Source organism: Lissotriton vulgaris, chromosome 6, assembly GCF_964263255.1.
Source record: "Lissotriton vulgaris chromosome 6, aLisVul1.2, whole genome shotgun sequence".
Lineage (NCBI taxonomy): Eukaryota > Metazoa > Chordata > Amphibia > Caudata > Salamandridae > Lissotriton > Lissotriton vulgaris.
In genome coordinates this window covers 483,324,912-483,340,127 of record NC_141694.1, presented here as the reverse complement: position 1 = coordinate 483,340,127, position 15,216 = coordinate 483,324,912, and the positions used below count along the sequence as shown (strand labels likewise).

The window sequence follows — 15,216 nt, the reverse complement described above, 5'->3', positions numbered from 1 at the left end:
TTATATTTCGGTGGACGGGAGTAACCCGTCCACCAACATCTAAATCAGGCCCCCAAGTCTGAAGACCGAAAACATGACTGAGCAAAAGTGCAAAAAGTATCCACCCGGTACAAGGACTTTGGCGGTTGCAAAATTTAAATTTCTCTTGCTCTGAGCTTTTCGTCCCAAAACCAAAGACTTCAGTGGGCCCTTGTCCAGGGGCCTTGCTGGAAGAATACGACTTCCATGTTAGAGACTAAAGGCCTGATTTAGATCTTGGTGGATGGGTTACTCAGTCACAACACTGACAAAGATCCCTTTGCCCGAAATATAAATAGATTAACCCATCCGCCAAGATCAAAATCAGGCCCTTTAAGTCAGAAGGAAAAATATTTTAACAGGACAAACCTGCTTTGCATATCTTACTCACGCTCAATTTAGGTTGGCCTGAAACCGTACATAGGTCCCAGACGACCGCAAATAGTGACTATGGATTAGCGTTTTAGATTTTCTTGGTGCTTTTTGCCTTTAATGGTTAAAAATATCTCTGTTCCACTCATTGGATATTTATTGTTTTGGTGACAATATACCAATTCATTTTTGCTCTGTTGTTTCTAAATTGTAGTTGGATTTGTATTGCGTTGAGTTTTGACAATGTTTTGTTACTCGTAAATACTTACACATTTTCCTAAGTTAAACTTGTCTGCTCTGTGCCATAGCTACAAAGGAGGTGAACCCTGACAAGTTTGTGGTCCTATTACTTGACTCACACCCCTCTCTCCCCACAAGTAATAACGCACTTTCTTGTAATGAACATGCAAACAGATTGACCAAGCTTGGCATGAGTGCCTAAAAGGGCCTTGTGGAACTTGGAGCACAAATGAAATGCTTAAAATGGAAGGTTATTAGGTATTCAGGGGAGGCAGGCACAATGGAGGCACTAGCAGACAGATTTGCTTCCCTCCACCAATACTCTTCGTTGGTAAGGATGAGGCAGTACAGGCACTGCTGCACAGAGACTTCTTGCTAAGGAATCATAAGATCACACTTTTCAGCTTGCATAGCACTGGGTTTTTGGGCATGTCTAGCAACATTAAAACAATGTTTTACTATGGTAACCCCAATAGGTGTCAACTCAGTGCTGCCACCAAGTGCAGCATTGAGGTGAAAACTAAAAATTAAATCAGGAAAACATGACAGTGTAGCACAACAGGAGCTAATGTTCAAACATTCTTATACAATGTTAAGGAGCATTTCAACTAAGTTAAACCTGTGTGCTCTGAGCCATACCTACCATGGAGGTGAACCCTGACAAGTTGGTGGTCCTATTCCATGCCTCAGCAGGGAAATGCAACAGGTGTTCAGGGGACATGGGCACAATGGAGGTATTGGCAGACAGATTTGCTTGCCTCAGCCAGTCCTTTGTCCTGTGGTAACCCCAATAAGCATCACTTCAGTGCTGCCATACAGTGGCAGCTTTGAGGTGAAACCTAAAAATTAAACCACGGTAAACATGATCCCTCCGAATGTACTCCACTTTGTTGTTCTCCTCCTTAGAGGGGGGAAATGGATTTCTAAAGCTATGGACCTACCTTTCCAAGGGAAGAATATATTTTATATGTTCTTCAAATAGAAATCTAAACAGACTAGAAGCAGTGACGGTCTTTCAAGTTTACTTCTTGACTGCCAGAGGAAAGGGTGACTCCTTCCAATAGCCACAATGCCACTCTACACAGTAATATAACCATACAAGTTGTGAAGAGTCTTTTTAACCTCTTTAATGTTTGGTTGCTTTTTCTTCTGTTGCAGCACAAAATACACAGTTCTCAGTGCTGGTAGCAGATTAACTTGAAGTCTTTGCTGTTCCTGAGACTTCTTGAACAGGGGTCAACTCTACCTCAGGCCCTTGGAGAAACTCAAAGAAGTTGCAGAAAATTCAGTCCAGATCATTTTCTACCAAAGACAGAAGGAGCAACTGAAAGCCAACCCAGCAAAGCACACAGAAAAGTCGTAGTTCCTCCTCACAGCTTCTCCAGCTCTTCTTGGTAGGTTTCTGAGTCCAAACGAGTTCTAAAGTCCTGGGGTCTGGGCCCCAATATTATACTACATTTCCTTTTGTTCTCATGTGGCAGAGAGTCTCTGAGCTTACTCCAAACCAGTTCTCTCCTCTCTGACCGAGCTTCCTGGCAGGAGGTGGAGACAGTATTATGTATGGCAGATCATGCCTATTCAGGCGCAAGGAAATCTCCTCCCAGTACTCTAAATCCAGTCCAGGTATATTCAGCCCAGCCCTGACTCATCCAGGAAAGGCAGGACACACCTCAACTCCACAGTGGCTGTCTACAGTGAATGCACATCCCCAGCCCCGTTACTCCAAAACCAGACAGTCAATACGCAAGCTAGCAGAGGCACACAGGATGGTTTAAGCATGAAAATGCCAACTTTCTAAAAGTGGCATTTTAAACCCATAATTCAAAAAACATCTTTACTAAAAGATGTGTTCTTAAACTGAATTCAGAGAGCTCAAATTCCATTTCTCTATCTTGCCCCAAAGGGAAGTTATACTTGTTAGATGTTACAACGTATCCCCCATTCTATACTATGGAACAGATAGCCTTTCCATAGTGAAAAACAAAATACACTGTATTTCACTATTAGGACATGTCACACACACCAGTACATGTCCTACCTTTCACATACATTGCACCCTGCCCAATGGTTGTACCCTGGGCCAACCTGAGGGGTACTTTACATGTAAGAAAAGGGAAAGTTAGGGCCTGGTAAGTGGGTGCACTTGTCAGGTCAACATGGCAGTCAGAACTGTACTCGGACACTGCAGTGGCAGGTCTGAGATACACTTACATGGCTACTTCTGTGGGTGGCACAACCAGTGCTGCAGGCCCACAAGTAGCATTTGATTTACATGCCTTGGGTGCACACAGAGCACTGTACTCGGGACTTAGCAGTAAATCAAATAGCCAATCATGGAAAGATCAATCCATAACACAATTTACATGGAGAGCATATTTAGAACTGAATAGCAGTGGTAAAGAGCCCAGAGTCCCAAAACCAACAAAAACAGGGTCAACAATATGAGGCCAAAAAGTCTGGGGGTGAACCCACTGAAAAATGGCAAGTCTAACATCGACCGTGCCCAATCCACTTCTTGTATCCGATCCATGCTACATTGCAGTTGGCCATATTTTTCTACTTTGACCCGGTCTAATGCAACTAGATTGGTGCGATTGGTGCTTTGATCTTTTAGGCACTAGTTTTAACTTTAAACTTCAAAGACTCATAACTGCATGTCTCCTGATTGAAGTTTTTTTGAGTCAAATAATTTATTAAAATTGACTCTTTTCTAAATTGATGTGGGTATTTTTTTTTCTCCACATTATTGTTTGTGTGCTGCATAAATACATCCCACATTGCCTTTAAGTTAATCCTGACTGCTTTTGTGCCAAGCTACCAGAGGGTAACTAGGGTTTTGTGGTTCACCCTGACATGGATTGGGGCTGTTGCTTGAGCAGGGTCAACACCCCAATTACTTACAATTACCATTTTGCGCACCTAAATTCTATCCCTACTAAAAACAATCACTCTAGCACTGTTCTACTCCTGTTAGCTAAAACCACAGAGATGTCTGAAAACGCAATTAAAATGTCATGTTCAGAACAACAATCGTGTTGGTAATTATCAAACTGGTATCAGACCTTATCACAGTACTAAATGGGCCACCTTCTCAGTGATCACGGATATCTAAATTCTGGTGAATGCGAGTCCTATCTTCTTATCCCCCCAAGGTGTGACTGCAGATGTGCTAATGTATCTTAAAATTCAGTCACCAAAATGCATTCACACACTAAATGTAGACTGGGAAAGCAATGAAAAGTGGAGGGTGCAGAGATATCTGAAATTGAATGTCCTCAAAGAAGAATTACTGCTCTCACCCGAATGTTAAAAAATGTGTGTGACAACACAGGATTAAATCAACTGGAAATCAAGGATTACCTTTGAAATGGCCACCTGGGCCAAAACCCTTGGTTTCATTCTAGATGAAAACCTCAACCTGTGCTAGAGAGAAAACTAAATGTGAAGAAGTTATGCCACTGCAGACACCAGTAGAGCGTATCACAGAGTTATAAGTGGTGAAAGAGCAATGTAGGCACAAAGTGATGCAAGACATGTGAAGAGTTTACTAAGAAATAGTGTCCATGATCAGCAAGGTCTTAATTAAAAGAAAGTCTGTATTTGCGAGCCAACAGGAATTTGTGGGCACAGCACAACAAGCATGCACTCTGTGTTCTCAACAAATTGAAAACGTGATTGAATAATTGGAGCAGGAGTCTGAGTTAGCCAAGGGAACACAGAATCTGATAAGAAGCCTTGTGAGCAGAGCAATAAAACACACACCCACACACACATTGTAAGACGTACAATAAAGAATGTGTAGAGGAAAAGGTCAGGCTAACAAATATGTATTTATTGAGTAACCTATTATTTGACCTTTTGTAAGAGATTTCGCTTTTGTGTGACTATTTAACGAGCTGTCTGTGAGCAGCCACTTGAGACCAGCTGTTTACCTGTGTGAAGAAAGCTACTCTCCCTGCCCCGACAGTAAACCTGCTTTTTTCTTGCCAAGAGGAGTCTGGTCTTTTTCTTTATCTCAGTTTCCCCGCAACACCTGAAAGACCACATCTTGGCAATGGCCACATCTGACAGATTTAACTTACAGAAACCCAAACACCTTAAAGACTTATCTGAAAAAGACCTCAATATGGCAGTAAAAGCTCTAGTAAATGCTTATCTGGAATATGATAGTATGCTATCAACTTGCCTTCCAAAAACTCATATTGCCTCTTTTAAAGCAGTATTACACTTTGACGCTTCTTTGCTGACTGAATCAAACAAACCTGACTGCAACACCCTTGTCCTCTCATCCATCAAATGCTATTGGCAACATAGTTTTGAAATGCCCCATACGTGAATACCTTATTCAGAAACTCAAACTCTGTGTGGATTCACAAGTACTCAGTGCATGAAAAACCGTACTCTTGAAATTCTATGGTTAAAAAACAGGAGAACCATTAGCAGGTTTTCACCCAACAATACGTAAAGGGGGCAAAAAAAGAACATGCTACAACAAAAATAGGTTTATCTCCCCCAAACTGAAACCCGTTGCTTTAAAATCTACATACTTTCGAAGTAAGTCTCCTTCACCCATGACAAACTTTATATACACAATGACATTTGACACTGCAAGATCAGTATCTATAATATCTATATCTATTCATCTCTCAACTGAATGTTATGTTTCCTCCACCGGCTCCACGTCTATGACCTTGTTAATCTCCAAGCTAAGAAAACCTGTGTAGTACGATGCTATAATGTATGCTCCTGCATGTTGTTCAGCCCAGTGAACGGCTCCTGCACCAAGTTTACAATGTATAAAACACGATCACTCACATCAGGTCTCTATTCTAAAATCTTTCAAAAATGTCAATGTGCACACACTTACCTTCCGTAACAGAATCTAAATACCGGTCTTCAAATATTATAGGCAGTGAGTTAAAGTCTCCATCCAGTTCACAGCATTCAATGGGAAGAGGTGGTAGAGTACTGAAGTATGTTGAGTTTTTGATGGCTGTAGACATCTGTAGATGGCTCTGAGCACTGCAAAATAATCCGGTTTCAACTAATGAATGAATCAAAATGCTAACTGAACAAAAAAACAATTTACAAATCTTAAACCTTCTTGTGAAATAATTTAGAAAAACTAAGCTTGGTACATCCTGTTGATCAAAGATCCATACTATTAATGTGACATACCCTCCAATCAATGAATTCCGTTTCTATATTAAAGTCAGCTTTAACTATCTGAACACTGCTTTAAGCAATTAGTAGACTGTTTTGGATTTATGTATTTTAAGACTAAGGGCCTGAACTAGATCTCGGTGGATGTGTTACTCCATCACAAAAGTGATGAATATCCCGTTCGACGAAGTATAAATCTCATTGTATCCGTTGTGACGAGAAACCCTTCCCCCGAGATGTAAATCAGGCCCTATGTTTCAATCAATTTAACATTTGTATTCTGCATGTTAAGAAAAAAATACAAATAATTAGTAGGCTTTGACACATTACCAGTATTAACTACATATGAACTACTATCTTTCAGTGTGGTGCAAGAAAATATTTTTATGCAAATCTTCTTTGCTGTCGCGAGCAAAGATAACAGTTTCAAAGCATTTTTAGTAATGAAGTAATGCAGTGATGGAAAACTGATATTCTTACTTTTAGTTCTCGTGTCTCATTGTTCCCACAAAATTCCACCCCCCCCCCCCCCCCCCCTCCTCAGCATATTCCTGAGCAGTGCATAGATGTTACATTTTAGTGAGGAACACAAAAGGCAATGAGTTCAATGTATGAATTAATGTCAGCCACTGCTAATTACTCTGGGCCTCATTACAGTCAATCAATTATTTGTCCATTGTGCCAGTCCAGACAAGAACTACCTTCATGCAACTCACACCAAATCAAGTTTCATTAGGAACGATCTGGCTCGAAATGTTTTGGCCTTGGCAGGACCACAACTGATTAAATATGGCTGGTCTCGATCTACAGTGGAAGAGTGGCAACAAGACAATGGGGCGGAATGTAGACTCGCCATTATTGGTAGCAGGGTATAATTCACCCAACACTCTTTGAAAAAAGTATGCCTTGAGGTGGGTCCGATGCTCATTGAGCCATTAAGCTGCACATAATTGAGAAGGCACAGAAGTCGGAAACTGGTCAGAGGTTAATTGTATTTCTACATACGGAGGACCTGACATGGCAGACCAGGCTGGACTGCTCTGATTGGTGCACAACTAAGCTAGACTTTCATATAGATGGACTGTCAAGGGTGCTATAGTAGGCAAAAACATGACTGTTAGAGTCAGCTATCATTAGACATGATTGTGCACTGTGTTGCCTCTGTAGGAAACTCATCAGCAACAACAAATAAGGAAGTGCTGCATAACTGACTTCAATGTATTTGCCCGATGAACAACGTCTGTGTGAGAATTGGCTTAGGATATCGGCACAGGTTTATCCCTACAATACACTACTGTTATGGGATTATTGTACAAAAACGGGTTCTAGCTTAGAAACTTAAGGTCATGAGGGTTCTTAGTGGTGAGTGGGGACTTGGAAAAAGGAATGGATTAGAGGCGGTGAACGACGCTGTGGACAACCGCTGTATGCTCTTCAGGCAATTTACTTGCGCCAAAAAAGTATGATGTTCAACCTACGAGTGTGGACCTTACAAGTGGTAATGATCTTGCCTGAAGAGAAACCCACGACGTAGTGAAAGCATGAGGTGCTTTCAACTATTAGCTGGGACTTCATGCAACGAAATATAACGGAGAAATTTGACTTTGAAATTTCTTTTGAGGTCAGGTGAGTATTACCAAGCTCACCTCCGTGTTTGCCAGCTCGTTGCTGTGAGTGCTTTGGGAGCTTAAGTCTGCACAGCGAGTAGGTGACCGCTGAAACCACTCGTGCACATAATGTTCGCATCTCTAAATATTTGAGTGCGGCTTCGCATGGTAGTCATGTGCGAGCATCGACGTTGCGAAGCCATCTTGAAGGTATCGAGTGACTCACTACCCATCCGCATGCAACATGGTTTGCGTAATTGTGAGTACTGTGTGCCGCCATCTTTAAGGAAGTGTTTTCGATTGAAGTGATTTGACAGCAGTGACAAGAGGAGGAAAAAAAAGAATAAGGGAATAAAGGTGAGTTGTTGGAGCGTTCAGCTTTGAAGTTTCAACTATGCATCATTGCAAATTTTAGAGGGTATTACCTGCTCATCACTGGCTTTGGAGCCAATAGCAGTTTTGAGGGGAAAAATAGTTACATGTGGAATACAGTCTTATGAGAGCTGGTGTTTGACAGTGGACTAACCCGAATTCTAGATGTTGACACTGAACAATTCCTTTATACCAAATGAGCACACCAGCTACTACTGCTTTGAACCCCACCGTCTCTACGCAAAATTTACAGTCAGTCCACCCGCAGCGTTTTGGTCATCAGGAAGTGAACCTCAGTGAAAATGGGTGAATTGGAAAGAATACTTTTTAAATTATATGGCAGCAATTCAGAAGACAATTTTTTTTTTAGCAGAACAGAGGTAGAGAATATTGTTACATTCCTTGCGTCCCATTAGGCTTAAGATTTATTTTCAAATCTCGAAAAGAGTTGTAGTGGGAGACGTGAATGTTTTTAATACTACCATTTTAGATAATTATTATGCACCTAAAGTTTGCACGGGTCTTACCAGGAACAAGGGAAAGAACAAAACTGCGGATGAATATGTTGCTAAACTTAAGAAATTAGCTTTAGGTTGTAAATTTAGAATCCTACATTAAGAGCATACAAGTCAAGTCAAGTCAAGTCAATAGATTTATATAGCGCGCTACATACCCAGAGGGTCTCAAGGCGCTTGAAGAAGGGTGGGGAGTTACTTGTTAAATATCCACGTTTTGAGTTGCTTTCTGAATGCTAGGTGGTTCTGAGTAAGGTGAAGGTGAGTGGGAAGTGAGTTCCAAGTTTTAGCTGCTAGGTAGGAGAAGGATCTACCTCCCATGGTGGTTTTGTTGATGCGAGGTACAGTGGCAAGGGCTTGGTTGGAGGATCGTAGCTGGCGGGAGGGGGTGTAGAAGGATAGTCGTGTGTTGAGGCATTCGGGTCCGATTTCGTAGAGTGCTTTGTGTGCGTGGGTTAGGAGCCGGAAAGTAATCCTCTTATTGACGGGGAGCCAGTGGAGGTTTTTCAGGTGATCAGAGATGTGTTCTTTACGCGGGATGTCTAATATGAGCCTGGCTGAGGCGTTCTGGATGCGTTGTAGTTTTTTCTGGAGTTTTGCAGTGGTGCCGGCGTAGAGGGTGTTACCGTAATCCAGTCGGCTCGTGACCAGAGCGTGGGTGACTGTTTTTCTAGTTGCGGTAGGGATCCAGCGAAATGTTTTTTTGAGCATGCGAAGAATGTTGAAGCAAGATGAAGAGACGGCGTTGACTTGTCTGTTCATCGAGAGTGAGGAATCCAGGATGACGCCCAGGTTCCGTGCGTGGTCCGTCGGGATGGGTGCTTTTCCAAGGGCCTCTGGCCACCAAGAGTCGTCCCAGGCGGAGGGGGAGGTACCTAAGATGAGGACTTCTGTTTTGTCTGAGTTCAGTTTCAGACGGCTGAGCTTCATCCATTCGGCTACTTCTTTCATTCCTTCGTGTAGGTTGGTTTTGGCCGTGTTAGGGTCTTTGGTGAGTGATAGGATCAGTTGAGTGTCGTCGGCGTAGGAGATGATGTTGAGGTTATGTTGGCGTGCGATGGCCGCGAGGGGGCTCATGTAAACATTGAAGAGGGTGGGACTGAGTGAGGACCCTTGGGGTACGCCGCAGATGACTTCAGTGGCCTCTGACTTGAATGGTGGGAGGCGGACTCTCTGGGTTCTTCCAGAGAGGAACGAGGTGATCCATTCCAGTGCTTTTCCTTGGATTCCGACGTTTCTTAGGCGTTGTAGAAGGGTGCTATGACAGACCGTGTCGAAGGCTGCGGAGAGGTCGAGGAGGATGAGGGCGACTGTGTCTCCATTGTCCAGTAGAGTTCGTATGTCGTCTGTTGCTGCGATGAGGGCGGTTTCAGTGCTGTGCTTGGCTCTGAAGCCGGATTGTGAGGAGTCGAGGGATTTGTTGGTTTCGAGGAATGCGGCGAGTTGGTTGTTGACCGCTTTCTCGATGACTTTGGCTGGGAATGGAAGGAGTGAGATAGGGCGATAGTTTTTGAGTTCGGTGGGGTCAGCTGTGGGTTTCTTCAGGAGGGCGCTGAGTTCGGCATGTTTCCAGCTTTCCGGGAAGGTTGCGGAGTTAAGGGAGCAGTTGATGACGTCTTGGAGGTGCGGTGCAATAATGGAGTCAGCTTTGTTAAAGATGTGGTGAGGGCAAGGGTCTGTGGGGGATCCTGAGTGGATAGAGTTCATCAGACAGATGGTGTCCTCAGTGGAGATTGGCTTCCAGTCATTGAGGATGTTCAGGGGGGGTGGGGGTCCTGCAGGGGATTGGGTGGGTTGGTTTCCGGGTTGGTGTCGAAGCTGTTGTGGATGTCTGCAATTTTGTTGTGGAAGAATGAGGCTAGGGAGTCGCAGAGGGCTTGAGAGGGGGTGATGTCGTTGGAGTTGGCTGAGGGGTTGGTAAATTCCTTGACGATGTTGAATAATTCCTTGCTGTTGTGGGCGTTGTTATCTAGACGGTCCTTGAAAGCTGCTTTCTTGGCATTTCGGATTAGTTGGTGGTGTATGCGGGTGGCGTTTTTGAAGGCGTCCTTGGTGCTGGTGGTTGGGTCTTTTTTCCAGGCCTTCTCGAGGGAGCGACAGAGTTTCTTGGATTTCTTAAGGTCATCGTTGAACCAGGAGGCCTTCTTGCTGCTTAGTTTGATTTGTCGTTTTTTCAGTGGTGCTAGGATGTCGGCGCTGTTGGATAACCATTGGGTGAGGTTGGTGGCTGCTTGGTCTGGGTTAGAGGAGTGGGCGGGGGGGTTTTGAAGAAGCGATGAGGAGATCTGGTCGATGGTGATTTTGTTCCAGTTTCTTTGCAGAGTGGGTTGGGGGTGGTTGTTGGATGTGGGCTTGTTGTAGGTGAAGTGAACGCAGCTGTGGTCAGTCCAAAGGAGAGCTGTGGTGTGGCTGAAGGAGACATGTTTGCTGGAGGTGAAGATAGGGTAGAGTGTGTGACCTGCGATGTGGGTGGAGGTAGTGACAAGTTGTTTAAGTCCGAGGTTTGCGAGGTTGTCCAAAAGGGTGGTGGTGTTGCGGTCGTTGTTCTTTTCACGGTGAAAGTTGAGGTCTCCCAAAAGGATGTAGTCCTCGGAGGGGAGTGCGTGTGGAGTGATGAAGTCCGTGAAGTCTTCACTAAATTGTGCGCGGGGTCCTGGTGGTCTGTAGAGGAGGGTGCCTCTGAGTGTGGTCTTGGGGTTGATGTGGATCTGGAAGTGAAGGTGTTCAGAGTTGGCGAGATTGACGTCTGAGCTGGTTGAGATGCGGACGGATTTCTTATGGACGATAGCGATGCCTCCTCCTGTGTGGCCGGTACGGTCCTTGCGAATGATCTTATAGCCTTCCGGGATGGCAATGGTGATGTCTGGGGCTGAAGAGGCATTCATCCATGTTTCTGTTAGGAAGGCGACGTCCGGAGAGATGGTGTCGAGTAGATTCCAGAGGTCAATGGCGTGTCTGTGGACCGAGCGGGTGTTGAGCAGGATGCATTGTAGGTGGTTGGGATCGGATATCTGTTGTGTGTTCGTAGATGAGGAGTTGTTCTTGGTGCCGTCGAATTTGCAGGAGTAGCAGGAAAAGGGTCCATGGGTGTGTCCAGGAGCGGCTTGAACGCAGATGGGGGAGCGGCCAGGGTTAAGGGCTAGGAGGGTGGTGGCATCGTAAGTAATGCGGGAGGGGTGGACATTACGAGGACCAGGGACTCTGGCGCTGGGCGCGGTCCAGGCGCGGACGGCGTAGACGGGCTTACCTTTGGCGCACCTTCGGCGCGGATTGGGCGCGGTCGCTGCGCGTAAATGCATCAGTCATATGTGGATAGTGGGAGGGGAGGGGCGAGGGGGGGTCAGCTGGGAGGCGGTAGCGGGGTGGAGCTACGGGAGGACACAACAAACAAAATGGATGCAAAAATGGAGCCAAAGCGGGTCACAGCCGAAGCAAGCAGGGATCTGGCCACTGAAAGTGTTACACCAAGCTAAGAGCAGGCGATGCGGACAGATGATGAAAAGCCAGGCACTGTATGCCAAGTTATGCTTTCACATGAATCAGACGCAGCAGCGCTAATATGATTAACAAGCTGTAATTAAAGTGTACTTTCCAGCGATTCTGACGAAGCAGCGCCAATGTTAATACAAGCAAAAATGGATAACAAGCGTCAGCTGCCTCGATGATGCAGCGCAAATTAGCACAATAGCACAGAGCAGAGCTACGATACCAGGCGCATGTTGTTCAACCTACGAGTGTGGACCTTACATGCGACAACTACCCAAGAAACTCGTGAAAAGATAATATCCAGGTAATCCTCTAACAGAGTTACAATAGACTACACCACAAGGGCAAGGTCCCAGGAAGGACATGATTCGACACTCTGGAACACTCATTCTGTCTCTGATAGAAGAGCCAAAACAACTTTTCTCCAGAAGAGTCCTAAAAGCAAGCTATACAAACAAGCATTAAACTTTTGTCTGGTATTACAAGGCTCTATGGCCAAGTTGTATTGATCTACCCTTAATGCCTTTGCAGCATATATTTTGAACCTTTACCTACTAAACCAGTTGTATGGTAACTAAGCCCCACCCTGCACTAGTACCCATAATCTTATCCATGTAAACCACTCTTATCTACAGGCACAAAGAAATATTGGTGTAGGACATATTGCAAACGTAGTATCAAGCAGCAGCAGAACCATTCAGACTTTTTATGCTGTAACAGGAGCATCCAAAGATGAGGCACTACGCAAAACAAAATGTGTGTGTATGTGTGGGGGAGATAATGTAATGTAATGGGAGCATGTAAATGGAGCACTACAGACACCAACTAAATTAATCCAAGCATCAAACACATTTATACATTGCACAAACACATTTTGAAGTTAAGCACAGGAAAACAATGTCATTTTCCATAAAATCACACATTTTTCAGTCAAGTTCCATAATCGGGATTAGAAGTCTGGTCTCCATGGTGCAAGTCAGGCAATTAGAACAGTATATCAAATCTCCTGTGTAAAAATAGAGTACAAATTACATATAGGATAGCATACCTTTAGATTCATTAACCTAAAATACAGTTGTTATTAAGCGCTCAGAATTAGTCGCGTGATCCCTTGTGGTGTTATTAAAAAAACTCTTAAATAAATAAATTGCTTTCTTCTTGAGTTTTTGTGTAAACCATTTTGGATACCTCGCTCTATGGATGTTCCGCTCTGTATTCAGTTATTTGTCTCTGCCTCGTGTTGTAAATTTTTTTTGCAACTAGTTTAACGACTACAGAAGACCATAATACAGCTCTGGCCTCAAGCCCCACACATTTAGCAGGGGGTTGCTTTTAATTCTAACCCTGAATGATGATTTCAAATCTGCACTATCAAGGTCAGTTTTCTTCCCTTGCTCAGGCTGCAAAACTGTGCCCACACTAGGTCTTCTCTTTTTTTGTAAACATTTCTCACAATGCATTTCACGACAGCTTGATACCATCACGACAGTTCACGTCATGACAGAAATCAAAAAGACACAGTATTTAACATGTCCGCCTCTGGCGCACATTTTTTAAGAGAAAGAAATCATCTTTTTTTACTAATCTACTAACTAAATACTCTAAACTTGTTTCTGGAGTAGTGCACAATGTGCCGAAAAGCGCTTCAACGCCTCGTCAGGGATATTAAGCTCTATATAAATACAATTAACAACAACAATTATAAATACAAAAACAAAGCCGAATCCCAAACATGATAACAGGCTCCAGCAACATATGCAGGTCACACATTACGGTTCTGAAACAAGTACAAATGAAGACACAAGAAGTAGCACAATTAAACAGCAATTGATAGGAAGTACAGTGACAAATAACATACTTCTTTTCAGATAAATAAACACAGTAGGCAATATTATCAGCAGACATATCAGGCTAAGATTGTCGAAATAGGCAATCTCTACAAATTAAGAGACCTGATAGTGTGGGAGCAAAACTGTATCCCAAAATATGGACACCCCAAAATGTACCTCAATTGGTTCTCCCACGGTTTACTGGACTGGAGATGCTAAACGTCAATTTCAAGAGGCTATGTGTCCTCGCGTTAAGGCACCTCCAGAACATCAAATGAGCTGAGTAAAAACAGTTCAGCACTATACCAATTCTAAAACAAAATACAACACCCTCTATACTAATATCTTTCGGAGATAGTAGAAGAAAAACGAAAAATGAAACATTAAGATTTCTTCTCTGTGAATAAACCCACTGAAGAAATTATTGAGATAGATCCTTGTTGCAACCTTATATCCACACAATGGAAAGTTCATCATGAGCAAAACAATATAGAAATGTAATAAACTAATATGACTTCAGTTTGGCTGGTGCTGTGGAGCCTGTGGGGAAAGGATGTGCTCAGAGGGCATCAGAGCAGAGGTTAGGGACAAAGATGATATCCAATTGGTCAAAAATTGTGTTTTACTGGGAAATGTGGTATAACTAAACCATATTAATATACACACTTCTACACATCATTTGAATTGTGTTAATTCAGTCCGTATATGTAAAACAAGTGTGAAAGGGCATTTTGTCATTATTATTGCACAAAATATAAACCCAAAAAACTATTACACAAATCTCTCCAGTGATTATTTTATAATCACTAAAACAATTAATAAAACTGTATTAATCAGAAACTATTCAGTTAGCATGACTAGCTGCTTCTTTCTGTACGCTTCTCCCCATCTTTAATACTGGTTTTAGACACGATCTTTGATATCCTCTATCTCGTAATATTCAGATCACTTACTCTTTAACCCCTTGGCCGCAGCGGTAATTCCGCTGCGGCGCTAGGGGGGCCACGTGGCGCCGCCATGCTCGTGATGGAACCACTCGGTCACGAGCCGCGGTGGCGCTGTGCTTGTGACGGAATGGTTCCAGCCCAGCCCGCCCCCTTCAGCACAGGCGCGAAATCAGCGCCGCGCAGGTGTGGCAGCCGGGCTGTGACTGAACCAATCCGTCACCAGCACAGCACCACCGTGGCTCGTGACGGAATGGTTCCGTCACGAGCATACGAGGGGTTAACGATCTTTTCTAATGTTAATAGCCACAATTTTTAATCAGTCACCCAGAAATTTTAGCAAGAGAAACAGAATAATTGCAACGTTCATTATGATTATAGGGGTTAATATAATATGTAAGGTCCCTCCACCCAAATTACTGATCCACTCACCAACCTTACTAAAACCCTTCCCTATCTCAGTAACCGAGGAATATATAGCTTCCCATAAGCCATCCTCTTCAAAAGACTGAACTTCACGAGAGAGATTAGTTAGGTTTGTGATATAAGAGTTAATAATTCGACTGTTATTGGGAATAAAAGTGCAGCACCTCTTTCCCTTTAGTACTTTGCAAACACTGACTGTCTTCGTAAGAACAATATCTAATGCTAAGCAGTTCTGAATCATCAT

The 15,216-nt window shown here is 43.5% G+C and overlaps 1 protein-coding gene across 2 annotated transcripts in view; it reads right to left on the bottom strand.

The window, feature by feature from the left end:
• Nucleotides 1-15,216, bottom strand: part of FAM135A (family with sequence similarity 135 member A) — a 1,101,526-nt gene that overhangs the window by 371,578 nt on the left and 714,732 nt on the right. For both annotated transcript variants that reach the window (XM_086926467.1, XM_086926468.1), the window contains one exon: nucleotides 5,498-5,652. In XM_086926467.1, the coding sequence (XP_086782593.1) occupies nucleotides 5,498-5,652 (155 nt within the window). The remainder of the gene's footprint in view (nucleotides 1-5,497; nucleotides 5,653-15,216) is intronic.